The following is a 21988-nucleotide window of genomic DNA, read 5'->3' as shown; positions in this document are numbered from 1 at the left end:
TCATTTGCTGAATATCCACTCCATGCCAGATGCTAAGTTAGATGACAGAGTTGCAAAATCTAGAAAGGGCTGTTCTTGCCTTTGAAACCAGGACCATACAACTAATTGAGATATGTGGTAGGTATAGATGAATGCTGTTATGGTTTGGATGTGAGATGTCCCATAAAAGCTCACTTGTGAGTCAATGCAAGAAGATTCAAAGGAGAAACGATGGGGTTGTAAGAGTCTTAACCCAACCAGTGATTTAATCTTCTGATAGGGATTAACTGAGTGGTAACTAAAGTGGTACGATGTGGCTGAAGGAGGTGGGAACTGGGATGTGGCTTTGGGTATATATTTGTATCTGGCTAGTAGAGTCTTTCTCTGCTTTCTGGTCACAATGTGAGCTGCTTCCCTCTACCACACTCTCCTGCCATGATATTCAGCCTTGAGGAATGGAACCCGCCTTCAATGGACTAAGACCTCAGAAACTGTGAGCCCTCAAATAAACCTATCCTCCTCTGTAATTGTGCTGGTTGGGTCATTCAGTTATAGCAGCAAAAAAGCTGACTAAAACAAATGCCCTCTACCAAGACAGCCACATACTCACTTGCAAACAGGATAAAATCTAAGGCCCCTCTCAGTTCCTCGTAAGAGATAAACAGAAGCAACTGCAATAGTTCAGGCCCATAATAACAAAGGCCTGTGTATCCAATGGTCCAACAAGAACATGGCAGAAACCACCCCCAGCAGCACTTGACGTAGGCTGAACACACTTAGAAACTGAGAAAAGCAGATCATCAAGGGAAGGAGATTAGAGCAGATCCCTGACATAAAGGAGCTGCAAGAAGAGGGAGGCTTGTGACACTAACTCTAAAATAAAAGTGAATTTTTAAATCCATATCCACATGGAGACCCCTCACCTCCACAAACCAGAGGATGGACAGCCTCTGCCTTTGCCCAAGCCAATCTGTTACTCCAGCTATTCTGCCCACTCAGATTTAGATAGTTAACATTATCAGTTACTGGTAAATACTTAGTCCTGATCAGCAACATGTTATAAAACTGCTTTAACTATTTGTGACCTTGTTAAACAGACTAACTCAGTTGCCCTAAGAACTCCAAGGTCCTTACCCAGCAACTCATATAGAGAGTTCAGGATGGATTTCCAGGATTCCCCAGCTTCTCGCCCAGCGACGTCGGCAAAGTGTGCGGCACTGCTATAGACGTGCAGTCGGTCGATGCACTCCAGAACAAGGCTGATCATTCCCTGGAGGATAAAGAATCCCCATCAGAAACCATCTGTGTACAGACAGAAAAAGCTAAACCAACTTAAGAAAGAAGTCTGGCTCAAAGTGTATTTGTTAATCATGAAGAAAATTGAGATATCTTATTTAAAGGACAGGAAGAAACACATTTGCACAGGAAATGAAATGTTCTTCAAATGATTCAAGTGATTTTAAATCCCAAGTGCCATTTTCAAATAGGAATGGAAGAATAGCATAAAAATACTTCTCAATTGCATTTGCACAGCTTAATGCTAGACTAAATGACTCCTTCATAAATGGGTAGGGTATTGTTAAGTAAGCATCAGAGCAGATCCTTGTTCTTAGGCATTACTATAACTACTGAATTAAAGTTAAAGAAAGCTCATGCAAAGATTTTTAAGAAATCATGAAGAGGTTAATCATTATGAAGGAGACTGGAGATGGCGGGCAGCTGCTTTTCCACTCCCTTGGTGGCTTGGGGTTCAAGCATCAGGGCTGCTGCTTCCCAGTGATATGGGTGAAAGGGGAATTCCCTGAAATTGTAGCAGCACAGAGAGTGTTTGAGAGACTCGGAAATTTGGGTTCACTGACCAAAGAACAAGAGAGGGTATATAGGAGCCAGGCTGGCTGTAGCAGCAGCAGGAGCAGTGCTGATCCACCAGAGAGGGGAGGGAAAGAAACACAATTGAGAGAGAAACCTGTATATGAGAGAGGCGGCCTGAACCTAAATGATCCAGAGGCTGCACCCTGAACTTATGTTTGACAAGTGCTCTTGCCAAGGAGAGTTGAGGTGGAGCCATCCAGAGGCCATCTCATCCAGCTGCTGCTGCAGAATCAGGAGGTCACAGCCAATACTGCCTCAAAATCCCAGCAGGCTCCTGCCATGGGGCCCAGGGTGTACCTAGCAGAACATTATTAAAATATGCACAGAGAAGACTGTACCCAGGGGGATTCAAGTCAGAAATGCAGAGGGGAGTCCAACTTGGCTTCTCCTTCTAGTCTTGTGGTTCATGTGACCAGCAGAGGTGGGTCAGGAATCTGAAGCAGGTGTAGACACACTCTGGGAATAAGCTGGGAAGGCTGTGTTGGTGGGCAGCAGAGGGGATGGAGGATTGGCTCCCCTGCTCCAACTTCTGGATCCCCCCGCCCCCGAAGAATCCCTGGGAGGATCCTGAGATCCAGACTCCAGCAAGGGTCAGCAACTGCCAGGGTATGCTGGCCCAGTCTTCCCCGGCAGACACCACCCAGCAAGATCCTGAGGCCTGATTAGACCTAAGCCCACTCACGGAACTCCCTTCAGAGAACTCTGCAGCAGGCCCACCCAGGAGTGCAGGGAGATGGTCTGTGCAGACAGAACTCCAAAGGACAGACCTCCCTTTCCACCCTACCTACACTGGTGAGAAGGGAGGCTGAGAGCATCTCCACCAGCCTCAGTCCTATGCCACTCTAGCTGGCAGCTCCACAAGCAATGCAAGAGAAGGAAGGGGTAATTCTAAGGGGTACAGAGCCCATGGAGAAATGGAAAGAACCCCCCTCAGGCATAGGCATTGATAATCCATTTTTCCTGGACAGTTCTAACTATCCTAGTAGAGACAATTCATTCATTTTTTATTAAGCATCTTCTTTCCTTCCTTTTTTTCCTGGTGTTCCTGCTGTGCTGATCAGTTCTTAGCGTATACACACACACACACACATATATACACACGCGCGCACACATACACACACACTTACTTCTTTTTATCATCTTTAGCATTTTTAATGCAGTTACTTTTCCTTGCCTTATTATTTGAGAGTTATAACACTTTGTTTTGTTTCTTATTCTTTCTCTTCTTCCTTCTCCCACTAACAGCTAAATCCCCTTGTTCTCTTTACTACCATTTTTGTTTTTGCTATTTTTTTTCCTCCATCTTTTTTTTTTCTTTTTTGGGTACTGAGGATTGAACTCAGGGGCACCCAACTACTAAGCCACATCCCCCGCCAGATTTTGAATTTTATTTAGAGACAGAGTCTCCCTGAGTTGCTTAGCATCTCACCATTGCTGTCTCAGCCTCCAAAGCCTCTGGGATTATACTGCACCCAACTTCTCCTCTATCTTGATAATTTTCACTTGCTACATCTCTTCTGCATTCTCTTGGTTCAAATTTTGGAAAATTCTAGGTTGTTTTTTGGGTTTTTTTTTTTACATTCCTATTACATTTTCTTTTCTCTTAATGAACTGTATTTTCACCATCTTTTAGAACTATTTGGTCCATATAACTGCTGCCTCCACCATTCATGCTGTTGTAGTTATTAACTATTTGGATGGTTTCATTGACACCTTCTGCTTACTATAATGCCAGTTCTTGTTCACAACTATGTATTGTTTTTGCTGTTGGCAAGTGTTGACCCCATCATGCCTGTGTTTGGGTGACTAGTATTGTAGATGTCATAGTAAACACGGGGTATTTTAATGCTGTATAATAGTTTTGCTTCAATTTTTATTTTTTGGTTTTTACCTTTTCTGTAAAGTGCTGGGAATCTATAAGGAAACTACAAGTTCACAGGGAATAAACTCTGCCACTGAACTAAACTCAACCAAGAGACAGCGCACCCTGATCTACACCCAAATTAACTATACTCAAACTTCAACAACACTTTATTACAAATAATAGAAAAGTCAAAACCCTCAAATGAATGGTTAAATTCCAAGTAGGATGAGTTGGTGGGACTCCTCAGTTTCCACTCATGGCCATTCATTTCTACATCAAAAACAAAGAAAAGACACTTTGACAAGATAAGGTCATCCCCTAAAAAGACCCACACATAATAGGGAAAGAGAAATCAATTCTAAAACATACATAAAATTCAACCCAGGAATTCAAAAAATATGAATAAACAAAGTAACACATTATCTTCTCAGTTTATAATTCACCAGCAAATGACTACCAACGATATTGAAGTGGATAAAATATCATGAAGAATTCAAAAGAATGGTTATAAAAAATTATCAGTGATCTTCAAAAGAACACAAATAAGAACCAAAAAATTAGAAAGTTAATAAAGTGATAAATTCAATAAGGAGCTACACATATTGTAAAACAAACACAAACAAACAATAATCTTGGAAATGAAAGAAACAATAAATCAAATAAAATGGTCATTTACCTCCTTGTTAGAGTAGACCATGCTGAAGACAGAATCTCAGAGCTCAAAGACAAAGTGCCAGCCTTAAACATTTAGACAGTATTACAGGAAGGAAAATAAGTAACCATGATAGGGAATATACAAGAACTCTGGAATAACGTTAAGAGACCAAATTTGAGAATCATCAGAATTAAAGCGGGTTATGAGATATAGTGAATGGCATGGATAACCTCTTTAGTTAAATAATAACAGAAAAATTTCAAACCTTGACAATGAGATGGACATCCAAATACAGAACCCCAAACAGTCAAAATTAAACAACAATAAAAAAATTCTCCATAATGCATTATAATTAAAATGCCTAAAATAAAGAGAAAGAATAGAATTTTAGAAGCCTCAAGTGAAAAAGTCAGGTGACATTTAGAGGCAAGTCAATTAGAATTCTTTCCGATTTCTCATAAACTCTAAAATTCTGGAATGCTTAGAATGATGTGTCCCATGACCTGAAAGAAAATAACTGTTAAACAAGATTGCTATATCCAGAAAACTATCCCTCAGAATCAAAAAAGAAATAAAGACCTTCTAAGATAAGCAAAAACAAAGTATTCATGACTACTAAGTCAGCACTGCAGAAAATACTTACAGAAATATTCCACATAGCAGGAATAAAAAACTAACTCTAGAGCTCACAAATGAACAAATCTCATTGGAAGAGTAGTTAAGGAAATGAGAAACAGGACAAAATTAAGCATAAGAAATAAATCAAAATGGCAAAAATTAATAAACATCTCTCTGTAATAATATTGGATGTAAATGGTCTCAACTCTCCAATAAAAGATATAGGCTGGTAGGATGGATTATAAAACAAGACATAACTATATGCTATTTGCAAGACACACCCCTTACAGGCAAAGACAGCCACAGGCTGAAAGTGAAAGGATGGAATACCATGTGAAGAGAGTCTGAACACCAGCAGAACTAGCCATTTTCATATCCAGTAAAACAGAATTCAAGTGAAACTTAATTAGAAAGTATCAGGAAAGTCATTTCATACTAGTAAAGGAACCAAACAGAAATCTTAGAAATGAAAGACACATTGGAGAAAAGATAGCCTTTAAAACAAATGCTTCTGGGAAAGCTGGTCATCCACATGTAGAAAAATGAGACTAGATGCTTCTCTCTCACTCTGCAATAAAGTCAACTCAAAATGGATCAAAGACCTCAGAATTGAACCAGAAATTGCGGAAGTCCTGGAAGAAAATGTAGCATCAACACTCCAACATATAATAAGAGGCAAAGATTTTCTCAACAGGGCCTCTAAAGCTCAGAAAATACATTAATAAATTAGATGGCATCAAATTAAAGATTCTGCAAAGCAAATGCAAATTAAGAATAGGAAAAGAAAGCGTACTGAAAGATCTTTGCCACCTGTTCCTTAGACAGGGGATTAATACTTAGAACATATTAAGAATTAAAAAAACTTATAAAAACAAATTAATAAACATAAAACAATTAGTAAACATAAAAAAGAACTAAGTTTTCTCAAAAAAAGACAAAAGGTCAACAAATATATGAAAAAATGTTCAGCATCATTCACAATTTGGGACACGCAAATCAAAACTACACTGATACTTAATCTCACTCTAGTTAGAACAGCAGTTGCAAAAATACAAATAATAAAATGCTGGAGAGGTTGTGAAGAAAAATAAACATGTTGACACTGTTGGCCGGATTGTAAATTAGTATAACACCATGGAAATCAGTATAGAGGTTTATCAAAAGACTAGGAACAGAATCACCTATGACCCAGCTATACCACTACTTGGTATTTACCCTAAAAATTCAAAGTCAGCACACTATAGCAAACCCATGTTTATAGCAGCACAAATCATAATAGCCAAATCAGGGAACCAGCCTAGGTGTTCATTAATGGATGAATGGATTAAGAAAATGTGATACACATACACATACATACACACACACACACACACACACACACACACACAAAATGTAGTTTTATTTATCCATAAAGAAAAATTAAAGTACGTCATTAGCAGTAAAATGGATGAAACTTTCGAAAATTATGTTAAGTGAAATAAGTCAAAGTCATAAAGCCAAGATTAGTATGTTTTCTCTCACATATGAGTGAAAGGGGAAAAAGGAAAAGAAAGATGGGGGTGATCTCATTAATATCAAAGGGAGATTGGAAGAGTAGAAGATACAAACCAGGACAGGGAAGAGGGGAGGGAAAGGGGAATACTGGGGAGTAATACTGGCCAAATTGTATTATTTTATCATGTGCATGTGTGAATATGTAACAAATCCCACCATTAAGTAAAACTATAATGCACCAATAAAAAAAGATAAAACAGACTATAAAAATTTCATTATACAATTCCATAAGAAGCAACCTAAATTTAAAAATATGCTTTTATTATTATTCCTAGATCAAGGTTTTCAAAATGAGGTGAAGCACATGAAAAGAAAAGCTATAAAGAAATGACTAATTAAATTAGCTTGATTTCATGCAGAGAGTTTAAGAGGTGCCACAGACCTAAAAACATTTCTAGGTCCTATGCAGACTGTCTTATATGAGAAACTGAAGAAGGAAAACAAAAATCACCTAATTAAAGCTGAGGTCAATAATATTTAAATCAACATTTAAAATTTAGGTTCAATTCTTTCAGAAGGTGAATAAACAGTGCAATAACTTGGCATATAAAGTTAAATGCTCCAATATATCACTCCTCAGAGGTGGGGGTGATCTCATTAGTTTGTGTTGGCATTTTTTTTTTCCTTCATACTAAAGTGGTCTCTGTTACATTATTTCTTTCTTACCTGTAGTAGGAAAAAAATCTCAAAACCTCATGTCACTTTCAAATGTCAGAAAACTGCTTTATAACTCAAAAACAGCTTTAGGGATTATGGGCACTCAGCAAAGTCCTCTAATCTTTTTTCTTAGATACTTTTGCAAACATTTTTTTTTTTGTCATAGAAAAAAGGACTGTTCCTCATCCAGGAACATGGAGAACAACCGCCAGCATTGCTGACCTCCAGGTGTTCCTGTCAACCCTGACAGCCTCCCTGGAAGCTCTGGAATGTGAGGTACAGCTTGACACAACATCAGGATATTGGCCCTATCACTCACTTGTTCCTGTTATTCTGTTTATAAAGTATGGTTCACCAACTCTTTAGCAGTGGAAGTTCAGTGAAGTAAAATCAGACATAGAAATTTAATTTATGCCTGTCGAAACAAAAAAGTTTGGGGTGCCTATTCCTACAGGGAGCCCAGAACTCCGCCTCCTCCTGGGGGCAGTCTCAGTGCAGGTTCCCTCTGCACACAGAGCTCTTGTGGTTCTGATGCATCACTTGCAAGAAGCCCCCAGGCCCCTGCAGAGGCCCTTGATGCTTTCCAATGCCTTTATTTTGATTAAGGTTCTATATTTATGTAACCGACATGAAGCAAACCACAGTGATCACAACTGGCTAGTTGAGGGCTTAGATAATGGTACATGTCCCTTCCCAGGGGAGTGGCAAGTTTCATCCTGTAAAATTAACACTCACTGACAGAGAAATAAAAGTATGACCATTACCTCTCAGACGTGCTTCCCTGTACATTAGCATACCTGCTGCCCTCCACCTCAAAGTGGAAAGATACAGAATTCAAGGAGAATTTTCCCCACCAAGAAGTTGTCTTTCCAAGAAAACAAAGAAGAAGAAATGGGCAGACTCACCTCTTCCTGGAAGAGGTTCTGCCGATTCTTCAGGGCACGCAGCCTGTTCTGCTTGTCCTCGTGCTCCAAGTGCTCATCGGGCGGATGGAAGTAGCCAATGAGGTCCTGCAGACTCAGGCTCACGGACTCGATGGGTAGGTCGACCACAGGAGCCTTCGCTTTCTTGCTGAGAGCATCCAGGCCCCTGAAATCACAGCAAATATCTGTCACTGACCCGGGATTTTAAGTTACTGTCTTTTGACAGATAAATTCACAGAGTTACTCACTCCCTCCACCACTGTGAAAGGCATATGGAAGGAAAGGTCTCCTGCCCTCCAGCAGCAGGATAAACACATCCATTAGCAACCCCGCCTGAAGCCTCTCACCTAAAGGCACAGGATCAAGCCGACAGAACTAGTGGTCAAAATATTTAGAAACCAACAGACTTCATTTTAAAGTACCATGTACTTTAAGGCTTGAGGCCACATCTTCCAGATTCATAATCCTAACATTTGCTTGTTGTTCGTTTATTTTTGAAGAGGAATTCTTTCAAGTACTGTGGTCACTGACACCAGTTTCTATACTGTTTAATTCCTAGCAGTCAAAAAAAATATATTCTATTGATGTCAATTCAAAAACTCTGCATATTAACTGGTAAATAACATATTAAAGTGCTTTTGTATTATCTAAAAGAAATGCTTTAAATGCTTTCAAATCTGAAGATTAGATTAAGAAAGAAGACTAAGGTGTATTTTCTCACCTTTGAAGCAAAACACTAGTGGATAGGAATGTGATAATTTGTTGAGTTTACTGAGATTCTCAGTTTTAAAGCTCACAGCTTTGAATGTGTCTGGAAAGCATGTTAAAACACGATGCTTTTAAATCAAAATTATTCCAAGGTAAAATGTTTGTTTAAAACACACACACACACACACACACACACACACAAAAAAAAACAGATACCATGAAAAAAAAAAATCAGAGACTAGCACTGCTCTAGTAGATTCAGTGATACTCATTAGTATCACTGAATAGTCATAACAAAATGCAATGTGCAAAAATACTCCAAGTCTTGCTCTCTGCGTCAACAAAATTGTCTGGCAATATTTTCCTGCAAAGAAATATTTGGGATTAAATTTTTCTAATGACATCGAAACATATATTAGAAATAAAAGGCTTATTAATAAGAATTAGCTTTGAACTTTATAATGCTCAAAACATTTAAAATGTATCATTTAAATGAAAATAAGTTATCATTTTGGAATACTGAACTTCTCCTTTATCAGTAAAAATAATAAAACTGCAACTATTCTAAAGTTTTTGAGTGAAATCCCATATTAATTTTGTCAATAGAATTTATCTACTCCCAGTTTCATCATTTTCATAATTTTTCTATTTATTACAAGAAGTACCATATAGAATAATCCAATTAATAAAATACAAACAAGGGATACAATATTAACATGACACTTACCCCATCTCTTAAGTCTCTAAGCCTTACTCCATCTGATGAAGTTTAAAGTTTAAATGAGGCAAAGAAATGAAATAAACACTAGGGATACTCTGAGGCTGCATGCTATGCACATTCTTCAGTCATACAAATGCCTTCCCCCCGACACACACACGTGGGATGATTTATAAAAGAAGAAGATAATGATTAAGAAAATAGTATTATAATACCGGGCAGGAAAGATCTTACAATGGAAAGTCAAAAATGGTTGATTAATTTAGCTATGATGAGAAAAGACTTTAAAATTCTTTCACAAAGTAATACAATGTAGGAAATATTTGCAAGTTATATAAGAAATAGCCTCATAGAAACATTAATAACAGAATCAACAAAAGGAGAAATATAATCACTAACATAAAATATATCCATTCCCAAAATTTACAAGAGCAAATTTTGAAAAACAAGATACATGTACAAATTTGTAAGAATGTATACCTTGCTAACACCTTCATTATATTGCTTTATCTGTATATATAAAATCTGCATATTTTAAGAAAATTTTCCTCTCATCAAATATGCAAATTTAAAGAGAGATGATATCCGTCCTGTACAGGTCACGTGGTAAACTGATAGATATACTGTTAGCAGAAAACACTTTGAAAACACTTTGGCCACATTTGATTGAGTGTGTGGATATGGAACTGTTTCAATCATTAGGTGAAGAAATCAGTTATTACAAGGACTATTTTTTAATGTAGTTCGAAACTCATCCAACATCTAGGCTTCATTATTTCCTCTGTCAAAGGGAATTAAGTCAGTCTAGTACAAACACAAGTTGCAGAGTAATCCCTACCTGTAGCTCTCAATTACAAATTACATGCACAACTTCTAAAAACATGTCCTTTATCCTTCATTGAAAAAAGAAACATAGGATTGTCTAGAGCATTTTGTATTGTGTTCTGCTGACATTTACATTTTGGAATTGCATATTGTAAACCCAGAAAGAAGATGAAAACAAACATCAAATCACCACGACAACAAAAGCAAAAGTACCTTATGAATCTATTGAAAAGGAAGACAGTGCTCCGGATGACTCGGGCTGTTCGTGATTCTTCGTGCTGAGATCTGGACAAGTTTAAACCATCGTCCATGTGGCCTTCGTGGTGCATAATAGCCTGTAAGAAAGCAGAAGTGATGCCCTTATTCCAGATATCCCCCTCCCAAGCCAGCATGAAGATGATGTGCTCCAAAATTGCTGAGCAGTAACAGCAAACAGAATTAAGAAATAGGTGGAGGCAACCCAATGCTGTCATGTTCAGATTAAATAACACACACAGCTCTTTGTACACACTAGCCTTCAATATATTCATTCAGTTACTGTTTTACAGAATGAGTCAATAAATATTGAGCTTAATGAAACAGCAGGGCATTTTCACATATCTATATTCAACAAATGATCTCTGGCCTCAGCAAACTGTGAACAAGAGGCAAAGGGGAGATTACACACTGCATCCCATTCCTGCAGCGTCACCGGCTACACAGCAGCTCCCAAGAGGATGACCAAGCCCTGAGCAATGCTTCCCAAGCCTCGAAGTTCAAAACCCTGTATTTTTATTAGCTTTTCTGTTAGGCTCTCTGTTTTGAACTTTCTATGAAAAGATAACATTAGGAGAGGTAAGTGCAAAAATTCTAAGAGAATAGCTCAGTTAATTTTACAGAGTGAACACATATGTGTAACCAATGTCCAATCAGGAAGAAAAACACCAGAGCAATTTAAAGGCCCACCCCATGCTCCGAGCTCCCTCCTGCCCCATCTTTGTAGTGCCTGCCACCTTCCTGACTCCACAGCTCGGCTCAGTTGTGCCTGTGTGTGAGCAGAACCACACATGTGCTCCTGAGAGTGTGCCCCATTTCAGGAGACACTTCCAGCCAAGTAGCACATGAACTGAAATTAGTGATTGCAACTAAAATTATATACTAAAAAGCAAGTAAAGAGGAATTCCCAATACCAAACTCAATGAGATAAAGATGACTTGCAGTCAAAGGCAAGATTATGGCCAGGCTCAATGGTGCACACCTGTAATCCCAGCTACCCAGGAGCCTGAAAACAGCTAGTTGGAGACCTGCTTCAGCAACTCAGTGAGAGAGTGTCTCAAAATGAAAAGGAAAAAGAACTAGGGATGAGCTCAGGGGTAGGATATTTGCCTAGTATGCACCAGGTGTTGGATTTGATCCCCGGCACACAACACAGACACACACAAAACACACAATACACCGACAAGTTTATACCCTTCCATGCCTTCATTAAAAAGGAATTACTAAAATAATAGAGCTCATTACTCATTCTATGACTTTAATAAAAACAAAACCAAATTAAAGTGAAAAAGTGGAATTAATGAAGATTAAAAGGGGAATTAATGATCTAGAAATAAAGCACTAGAAAGGATGAATAAGCACAAAATTTGATTCTTTGAGAAGATAAACAAACCTCTCACTAACCAAGCTAAAAATAAAATAGAAAACAAAACCAAAGAAGATGGGAAATTAATTACAATAATAAAATACTATGTGCAATTCTACAGCAGGGGAAAAAAGATGATGACAAGAGGGTATTCCAGAGGAAAAAGATAGATTCATGGCAAATGAAGAATAATCAATGTAGTCAGGCAGGGGCGCAGGTACCTGTGGTCCCAACTACCCAGGAGATTGAGGCAGGGGAATGACTTGGGCCAGGGAGCTAAGAGCAACCAGGGCAACATAACATGACGACTTCTCAAAAAGGAGGAAGACAAAAAGAATCATCAAAAGGATTCTCTCCAACTAAGGTACAAAATTAGACAGGTGTCTGTAGAAAAAATTAGAGAGATGATTTGGTTCAATTTCTGAAAGATCTTAGGACTCCATGGTTTCACAAGTGAGTTCTGATAAACCTTCAAAGAACAGACACTTCTGATGGTAGACCTATGTAGACACAGGTTTAGCCAATTACAGCTGAATCATGTGAGAGAGTGCAAGAGTGTAAGAGTGTGAGTGTGTGAGAGTGTGAGTGTGTGAGTGTGTGAGAGTGTGAGTGTGTGTGAGTGTGAGTGTGTGTGGAGGAGGAGGTGTTTTGGGTAGAAGGGATTGAACCCAAGGGCGCTTAACCACTGAGGCACATCCCCCAGCCCTTTCTATTTTTTGAGAGTGATATCCTAAGCAATTTAGTGAGACCATAAATTGCTGAAGCTACCTTTAAACTTGTGATTTTCTTGCCTCAGCCACCTGAGCCACTAGAATTACATGCATATACCACTGTGCCCACCTCAGCATCTGTTTTAATGAAGCCATTTTTACATTTTTAATAGAAGAAAAAAGACCAAAGAAGTATGACACTTCATAACATATGAAAATAGTATGAAATGCCAATGTAATTATACATAAATAATTTAACTTTCCTTATGAATATATATTCAACAATTCTGAATAAAATAAATATATACAAATCTAGGATTTCAAAATAATAACACTAGTCAAGTACAGCTTATTCTATGTAGAAATTTTTCAAAAATTGGATGTCTATGACTTATTCATCAATGAGCTAAAGAACACTAAAATGTGATTTAAAAAAATATTTTATTAAGTTGTTCATAGGCATTTTATTTATTTATTTATATGTGGTGCTGAGAACCAAACCCAGTGCCTCACACATGCTAGGCAAGTGTGCTACCACTGAGCCACAGCCCTAGCCCTAAAATGTGAATTTTATCTCCTTTAATTGATAAAAGTTAGCAATGATTGCTGAATTTTAAAAGCTAAGTAAAATCAGAATAGCAAGAGACTACTTAAATATAAAAATAATGTCAGTTGTTCTATGGATGCAAAACCTGCGACTTCTGCGAAACAGGAGTAAAAAGATTGTGCTGGCCAAAGAGGCAGGGGTAATTTGGGAGGGAACGCTGGGCAACTCTCCTGGCAACCATCGGGGAAACAGAAATCTTCCACATGGAGGTGTGTGTCTGGTAGCACTAGTGCAGCCATCTGTTAAAATGCTATAGCTAAGCTTTGATGAGTACAGAAAGTTCACCCCTACTAGCTGAAAACGAGGAACAGTCACAAGCTATTATGAAGTGGCAGGATCCTGGAAGTGTCACAGAAACAAGGAGAGCACTGTTGATAGTGAACAATGGATCGTGCAGGTGCTACTTCTCTGCTTGTTACACTCTTTGCCTTGTGTGTATTTAAATTTTCCAAAAGTCCTACACCAACCAGGTTCAACAGTAGGACCTAAGAAATGCTTCACATACGCTGAATCCCTACAGACAAGTCCATTATTTATGAAGCTAGATCAAAGAACTCAAAAACAAGTGATCATCTCATGGTAATGGTCCTGAAAGGGAACTGAATGAGGACCGACACCCCAAACTCTGAGGGAAAGTTCCCCAGGATGCACCGAGCCAGACCCAGAAACGCAGCTTCAGACTCCCTCCCTTCAGTATGAACACAACAACAGCAAGTGACCTACACTGTTTGTGTGTGTATAGATGGTGATTCATAAATCTTCTGAAAATAAAAACGCCTGCCTCACTTAATTCTTTCATTCCAAGGTTTCACATTTCTAGAAGTAACATGTCTTGTTATTTGGTTCTACGCAATGTGCTCCAGGTCAAGTAAAAAAACATGAGCAGTCTACTACCACGAGCTCCGCTGGGGACTCGCAGATGAGGACACCTCGTGGCCTAGTAAATGCAATGGCAAAAGGAGAGCATATAAAATTTAATAAGTTATATACAAACATTAATGAGAACAGAAAGGAGGGTGCAGTGGATCAGTGAGACAGGGAGAACTTCTAAATGATCTTCATTGTTAACCTCGAGAATGGACAGGAGTTGGGCAGACACAAGTATCCAAGTACTCTCAACAGTAAAGGGACAGGTATGTAAAAGCCTTGGATTTTTGAGGGACTGCAAGGAGTGCTGCTGTCAGGGATAGTCTGGGAAAACTGAGCACCACATCTACATATTGGCTAAAGAACAGGGAAATGGGGACATCCCAAAAAAGTGACTCATGTACCACGGAGGAAAGGTCAGTGACATACTCAGTAGCAACATGGACAGAGAGTAAAGGAAGACCACACCAGAATCCAGAATTCAGTGCATCTATTCACTAAATATTTAAAATGCATGAATTATATAACCCTGTTATATATATTGTGTTATATAATTCTATATCAGTATTGTGACTTACACAAAGTAGTTTACCTAAGAAAACCAGACTCTACTGTGATGGGATTTTTTAGGGTTACATGGGCTAAAAACTTACAATTTATTACTATTTCACTTTCTCCACTGTTTGCTCCCATTTTTAAAAATGTGCAGATGGGGTTGTGTGCATTGGCAAGCAGCTTGATGTACAGCCTCACTTGGCTGTGACACTAAAGCATATGGTGGGATGTGACCTTCAGTATGTAAAGTAATGAACTTTGGCAGGTGGCTGAAAGGGCTCGCTGCCTCTTTTGGACTTGTGTTTGTGTTTCCTGTTCACAGTACAATGATAACTGTTTTCATGCAGTCCTACCTTACGTTGTATGGACCCCATTCTCACGGATTTCACATCCACCGACTGGTAGGTAAGCCACAGGCCCGTGTCCACGTGTTGTATGTAGCATACCGAGTCACCGTATTTTATCTCAGATGTTCCCATGCCATCAACCTCTTTCCTCACCCCCACGTCAAGCTTTTCCTGAGAAGAGACAGAAGAAGTGATCAGCACACATTTAGAGAATACTGCTCTGTATCCACAGGACTTTGCCTTATTATAAATGCTCCTTGAAAAAATCCAGCCCTCTGAAGTCCCTGAAAAAATAGCAGTCAAATATTCTTGCAGTTCAAGCTCTATTAAAAATCAAAATGGGAAACTACAAAAATTAAGAACATGTTCTTAAATTGTTCACATTGGTAGAAAATTATTTTGGCTATAACATGAAACTTTATTTTGCTTAACAGCAAATGACAAGGCAGAGATTTAAAATGAGCAACTGAGGCTAATGTTCTTCCTAGGTTTACCCACACACACATTATTGGTGGCTAACAGCTTAGGTTAAGGGCTGGGAAAATTTAGTTTTATGTCCAATCTCTGTCACTTATTACCTCTAGGACCTTAACAAGTTAGCTAGAATTTTTAAACCTGTTTTCTTCTCTATAAATAGAATTAAAGTAACTTGCTTAAGGATCAGAACAAAACAAATGAGATAAAACATATACAATTTTTAGCATAAAATAAGCACTTTAATAATCCTTTGACACAATAGCTAAGCTATGGAACCAACCTAGGGGCCCTTCAACAGATGAATAGATAAAGAAAATGTGGTACATATACAAAATGAAATATTACTCAACCATAAAGAAAAAATGAGATTACGACATTTGCTGGTAATTGGATGGAACTAGAGACAATCATGCTAAGTGAAATAAGCCAATCCCCCCAAAAAACAAAGACAAAATGTTCTCTCTGATATGTGGGTGCTGACTCACAATTGGTGGGGGGAGGGAGGAGTGGAGGTTCACTGGATTGGACAGGGTGGAATGGGGGAAAGGGGGTAATGGGACTAGGAAAGACAGTAGAATGAATCAGACATAACTTGCCCATGTTCCTATATGAATATACGACCAGTGAAACTCCACATCGTGTACAACCTAAAAATGGAAAGTTATACTCCACATATGTATGATACCTCAAATATACTCTACTGTCATGTGTAACTAAAAATAAAAAAATTTTTAAACTAAGCTTTCAACCAGGACAATGGTGATGATGATGTTGATGAGATCATTCTTGATCTAAAGCTGTCGCTCACTTTTCACAATGCCAAGGTCTTCGTTTGTAAAGGGGCTCGTCTTTAGGAATTCACTCAGCCTTAAAGTTCTGCAATGTCCTTAAGACAACAATGAAAAAGCCTAATGCACCTCCTTTCGGTGGTTTCTTATCCTTTTTTCATTTGGTCTAAAATTTCTTGATAAATTTGCTTTAAGTTTCTGCTGTGTCTTTGGTTATTTGATTGCTTTTTGAAATTACCTAAATTATGTAAAAGTTTTTCAATTTTAGAGTCAAAAGGTGTGCATTATACAAAAGAAACAGTTCAAAAAAGTTTGACAGGTTATTCATATCATTTCTATTCATTAATAATAACAAATGATCCTGAAGTGATTATAAAAACTCCAAATTAAAATTAAAATGAGTTAAAATTATCAAGCAGAAAGGTTAGGGTCATCTAAGAAAATATACAATTATCAATTTAGTTAACTCTGAGAATAATTTGGAACACTATTATAAGGATCTTCAATAAAACAGGTAATAAACCATTTTAATTTCAGTGTATCAAATGAGATGAAGTACTAATCTACTTATACTAACCCTGTCATCAGAAAATTAAATTCTGGAGAAAATATAACAGTATAATTATCTCTTCAGAAAAAAACAATAAACCTCTGGAAATTTTTAATCTGAGAAAGTGACTATTTATAAACTCACAGATTATATTATGAGAAGTCACACAGTCTTTAATTGTGAAGTTATATTTTGTTTGCTTTTTATTGAAGTGGTTACCATCACTCTGTGGACTTCAAGTCTTAATTATGAAACTTCAGGATAACTGTCTAAATAGTTATTCTGTACTATTAAACTGGTCACTCTGAACTTGCAAGGACTGCTGAAGGGACTTTAGAAGAAGGAATTGGGATCATTTACTGGAGCTTTGGCATAGGAGATATTCAAGTGAAAATCATCTATACTTTGAACAACCATAAACATAATACCACATGAACCAAAAATATGTACATGGTAAAGCTAACAGAAAATGAGCCTGAAGTAAGAGAAATGAAGTCAAGATCAAGCAAGTCCTGACCTCACTGAAACTCTGCACTAGCTGCCTGCACTATTCTAGAATAGTGTTCCTGACCATGTATCAGCTTCTCAGTGTTATCGTCTATTAAACTGACCTGCTCAGAGAAACCATGGAGTGGAGCTGCGTGGATCTTCCCAGGGACAGCTACTATGAAATTTGAAATATAAATTTAAAAGACTTTCAGAATCTATTGAAAGGCACCTGAGAGGGACCAAAAGCAGGGACAAACTAGAGAGTGAACAGCACCTAGCCTGACAAATAAGTGGCTGCCTTTAACTCCAGCATGCTCTTCCCAATTCTCCTGCCATTCAGTCAGAAGGAAGCTGTAGTCCTTGGTTGAAGTGTCAAGGGACACCTCCGGACTCACAGGCAGCCAGAAAATTAGACGGGCTAAGTCCTCAACCAAAGAGGTATCCGAAAAAATCTTCTTATAAAGTTCATGCAAATTCTTGCTGAGCACTAAATGATGCATGCTCAGGGGGTGTCCAGGACAGTGGCAGTAGATAGAAAGAACTGAGCAGAAATATGAGCAACTGCTCTGACAGAGAGAAACTGGAATTTCAGCCCAACAAGGTTAAAGACTTGCAAAGCTAGAAGAACCACTCAGAAAAATACATAAATACAGAGTCCCTACAACACATCATTTTCTAATATCTAATACACTATCAAAAATAAGGTTAAAAAATATAACACACACATACAGCACTAGAAATCAATACCCCTTTATCTTGCAATTAGCAAAGACTGCAAAGCAACTTTTGTGAATAAGAAATATGTTCAAGGGCATAAAGGAAAATATATGCAAAATGAATAAGTAGATGAGTGATCTCTGCCAGAAAATACAAATTATAAAAAAAAGAAATGATACAGCAAAATTGACATATAAAACTCAGCTGAAGCAATATGACCTCAGACTGGAGTTGTATGACAAAACATCAATGAAGTTGAAACTAGACAAACAGAAATTTTCCAATCTGAAGACTAAATTGCAACTAAAAGCACTCTAAGTACTGTGGCACTAAATGGTAATATCCCTCAAAAGACTTTGTGAAATTTAATTCCCATCCCTTATGTGATCATTCAAGGAAATGCCAAGATTCTCCGTTATTCTTACAGGCAAAAATGTAAGATAATGTAACAATCATGAGGACCCTGAAAATGTTCAAAGATAAAGCAGTTCTTTTCAACACAGCCTAAAATTATTGTAAAGGCTGCCGTTTCTCCTGAAAGATTTCTTTGGATAGATGTTCTCTCTGGATTCATGTATTCTCATGAACACTGTACCTCTACTCTCAGGGCAATGTTGGTAATTCACTGAAATTGCTACATATGCTCAGGACCAGTTCAGTGGCTGTAAATACCAGATTCTCAGTGAAGACCTAATGAACATATCCTGATTTCCCACAGAACATGTGCCAACAAACTGCTCCCAAGATGAGCACTCTTGAATTCTTGAAAAATCTAATTCTCAAATGAACATCAAAAAGGTTCCAGAAGTAAAAGAGATTGGCCTGAAAGATAGCAAGTAAGATTTTGGCCTTTGGTATACTAAACTGACTTATTATGAAGCCAAAGCTATTTATGGACAATCATGGCCTTATGAAGACATAGATTCATCAAACTAGGCTCATTAGGAAACTAAAACTCTTAAGTTTATATTGTAAGTACCCACAACAGGCAATGCAGAAGAATTTTTCTAGTATTAGCTGAAATCACCCTTAAATCTACCCAGATTATTCCGCAAGGTATGAGATAAGGAAAAAAACTTATTATACCTAGATGATAGAGTTTGGTTTATTGTTTTTGACATGTTTCCTTAACATAAATAATGGTTAAATTCAGAAAAAATTAAAAGGCCCCACAAAATTTTTATTTTCTCCTTTCTCAAGCCGTAGTGCAGCATATAATAGTTGTTTGCTGTAAAATCAATCTAAACATTTAGGAAGATCGCAGAGATCACTGGGACTGAGCAGCTCTGCCAGGCTTCACCCAGCCCAGGCAGAAATGCCTTAAGTACATAGCTCTCTTGATCCCTGGGATTCTGAAATCTCAAACATTCTCCTGGGTGGGCTTGTGGAAAGAAGGTCTGGGAGGGACTCCACAGTGGAAAGGACACAGGCCAGGGGAGCAGCCTGGAACCCTGCACATGCCCTGCCCCTGGGTTTGATACATATGTGAAGTGCTGGACATGCTCCGAGTACTCATGGCAAAGATGAAGGAATCCTGCAGATGCAGCTCAGACCTACTCAGTTAACTTCTAGGCAACGAATTTATCCTGGGTGGGTGACAACTAACAAGTGAGATCTATAAAAAAGAATTCAGTCTTTCCCTGAGCAGGAGACTAAACACATCTAGGGCCCAGGGCCACTCTGCTCTTGATCTTCCTTCCCAACAGCAGAAGGTTACAGCAAGCTCACACTCAGGTTTACTGCCATTAAAAACCTGTAACGGGATTTCTATATTTTCTGTATAACCATGAATACTTTTACTATTATTTTGTCAATACCTCTTCTGAAAAAGTTACTGTGAATGTTTCTTTAGAATTTAATTCTAATTAAATGAAAAGTTCATTTCATTGACAACTTTAACAACTCTGTAAGAAAAAAACAAAATAATGTATTTTTAGTTACATAATCATTTGATCACTTAAATGACAGGTGATCAGTTTATCTTCTCTATTAGTTGTCATTATTAAGACTTTAATTTCTTACCAAAGAGGGCTCAGCTTTATAACTCAAGTTCAAAGTCTAGATCTTCCTCAGAGTTTATCTAAGCTTCAGTTCCCTCAAATGCATGATGAAAATTAAAAAGCATCTGAGCAAGGTACAGTGGTGCACATCTGTAATCCTAGCATCTTAGGAGGTTGAGGCAGGAGGATTCCAAGTTCAAGGCCAACCTCAGCAATCCCTCAGCAACTTAGTAAGACACTGTAACAAAATAAAAAATAAAAATAGCTGGGGATGTGGCTTAGTGGTTAAGCATCCCTGGATTCAGTCTCTGGCACAAAAAAATAAAAAAAATAAAAACAAAGCATCTCCAAACTCCACTGGTTTATGCTAGGATTAAAAGAGATAATGCATAAAGAGTGCTTAACACATAGTTTAGCATATAATTAATTGTTAAGCATAATTTTCATTGTGTTAGAATGTATGTTTTAAAACTCTTACACATTTTCTAAACCAAGGAAAAAATCCCCAATAAAAATAACATGCTAGGAATTACAACCTAAAAATGTTCTTATCTATTTTTGCTGTTTTGTTTCACAATCCTTGTGATCCTATTGGCAGTCAGTCTCCTTGGAGGTTATTATTTCAACATTTCAATGGCAGAAGACTTCCATTCATGGTGCACCAGGGAGGGTTGACTAGAGGAAATTCTCTGTAGAAGAATATTCCACTGGCATTTCAAGCTTAAAATAAAAACTACATCTTGGGGTTTGATACATATGTTATTGACAAGATCTACTGTATGATTAAAACGAACATTTGAAGACATTTTAGAGTGCTGGTTAAAAGTCCTAGGAGAAGTGGAAAACACGATTAAGAAAATACACATTTAAGAAATCACATTCTTCTTTATGTAGAATTTTAGGAGATTGTAATGTAGGTTACATTATTACTATTTCCTATAGATTCACTGTCTTCTGAACAGATATGATTATCAGGAATGGTTGGTTTGTCAAATCCAGAATTGGAGATTAGGTACTGAATGTTTACATCAATGTCAAAGATGCCCCAGGGACAATCAAGGGTAATGGTCCTCTCATCAACTCGAAGCATGGCCTCTTAAAGAGATTCTCACCTACAAATGTTAAATAAGAATGATATTCATGATCTGTAAAATTGTAGAGACATACTTTCAAGGAAGGCTCAAACATTAGACACACAGAAAGTCAACGGAGGTGCAGGGGTTTCATCAGAGTTAATTTTCATTTCAGAATTTTTAAACTTGTACCCATGAGCCCAGGACAAAAGCTGCTATTTTCGATTATGAAAAGTTTACCCTTTCATCAATAATGAAAACTTACTTTGCAATACAGAAATTAAAGACACCAGGTAATTTATAAATTTAAATACTCCTGGGTCTAAGATAACAAAAGGAGGAGTCTTTGCCTTTAAGAAGTGAGTCCTCATTCTTTCCACTGGAAATAGTCAAGCAGTATGAGCAGATGGGGCTCCCAGAGAAAGCAACAGATACACTTGAGTGAACCCAATGTTAAAGAATAGGAGCCAGGACTGCATGTGACCACTGTTAACAAATGGATGGTCAAACCGTCTAGCAACAGTTTTTTTCTGAAATGTTGACAGTGTGAAAAATTTACTTTTATTCTGTTTCAGTTGGCTTTAAGTTCAATGTTTCTTTATTATAAAAGATAAAGCAGAAAATACTTTTCAGCATGAATGAACTTTAATTGCAATTGGCTTCCTTCCAACTAAAATAATCAACACCATTAATTACTTCTTACTTTTTCATAAATGTCTACATATGTGACTGTATTTTTATACATTAATTTCTGCACCATTTGTTTTTTCCTGGTATACCCATTCATATTTTTACTTATTTTAAAGAAAACTAT

General features: G+C 37.7%; 1 protein-coding gene across 11 annotated transcripts in view; it reads right to left on the bottom strand.

The window, feature by feature from the left end:
- Ryr2 (ryanodine receptor 2) overlaps positions 1-21988 on the bottom strand; it is a 505092-nt gene that overhangs the window by 298105 nt on the left and 184999 nt on the right. For all 11 annotated transcript variants that reach the window (XM_078023113.1, XM_078023103.1, XM_078023102.1 and 8 more), the window contains 4 exons: positions 15087-15251; positions 10587-10708; positions 8105-8288; positions 1114-1249 (listed from right to left, as the gene is read on the bottom strand). In XM_078023113.1, coding sequence (XP_077879239.1) covers positions 1114-1249; positions 8105-8288; positions 10587-10708; positions 15087-15251 — 607 coding nt within the window. The remainder of the gene's footprint in view (positions 1-1113; positions 1250-8104; positions 8289-10586; positions 10709-15086; positions 15252-21988) is intronic.

Source organism: Ictidomys tridecemlineatus, chromosome 10 (genome assembly GCF_052094955.1).
Source record: "Ictidomys tridecemlineatus isolate mIctTri1 chromosome 10, mIctTri1.hap1, whole genome shotgun sequence".
NCBI lineage: Eukaryota > Metazoa > Chordata > Mammalia > Rodentia > Sciuridae > Ictidomys > Ictidomys tridecemlineatus.
The sequence above is the reverse complement of the archived record's forward strand: the minus strand, read 5'-3'. Positions and strand labels throughout refer to the sequence as shown.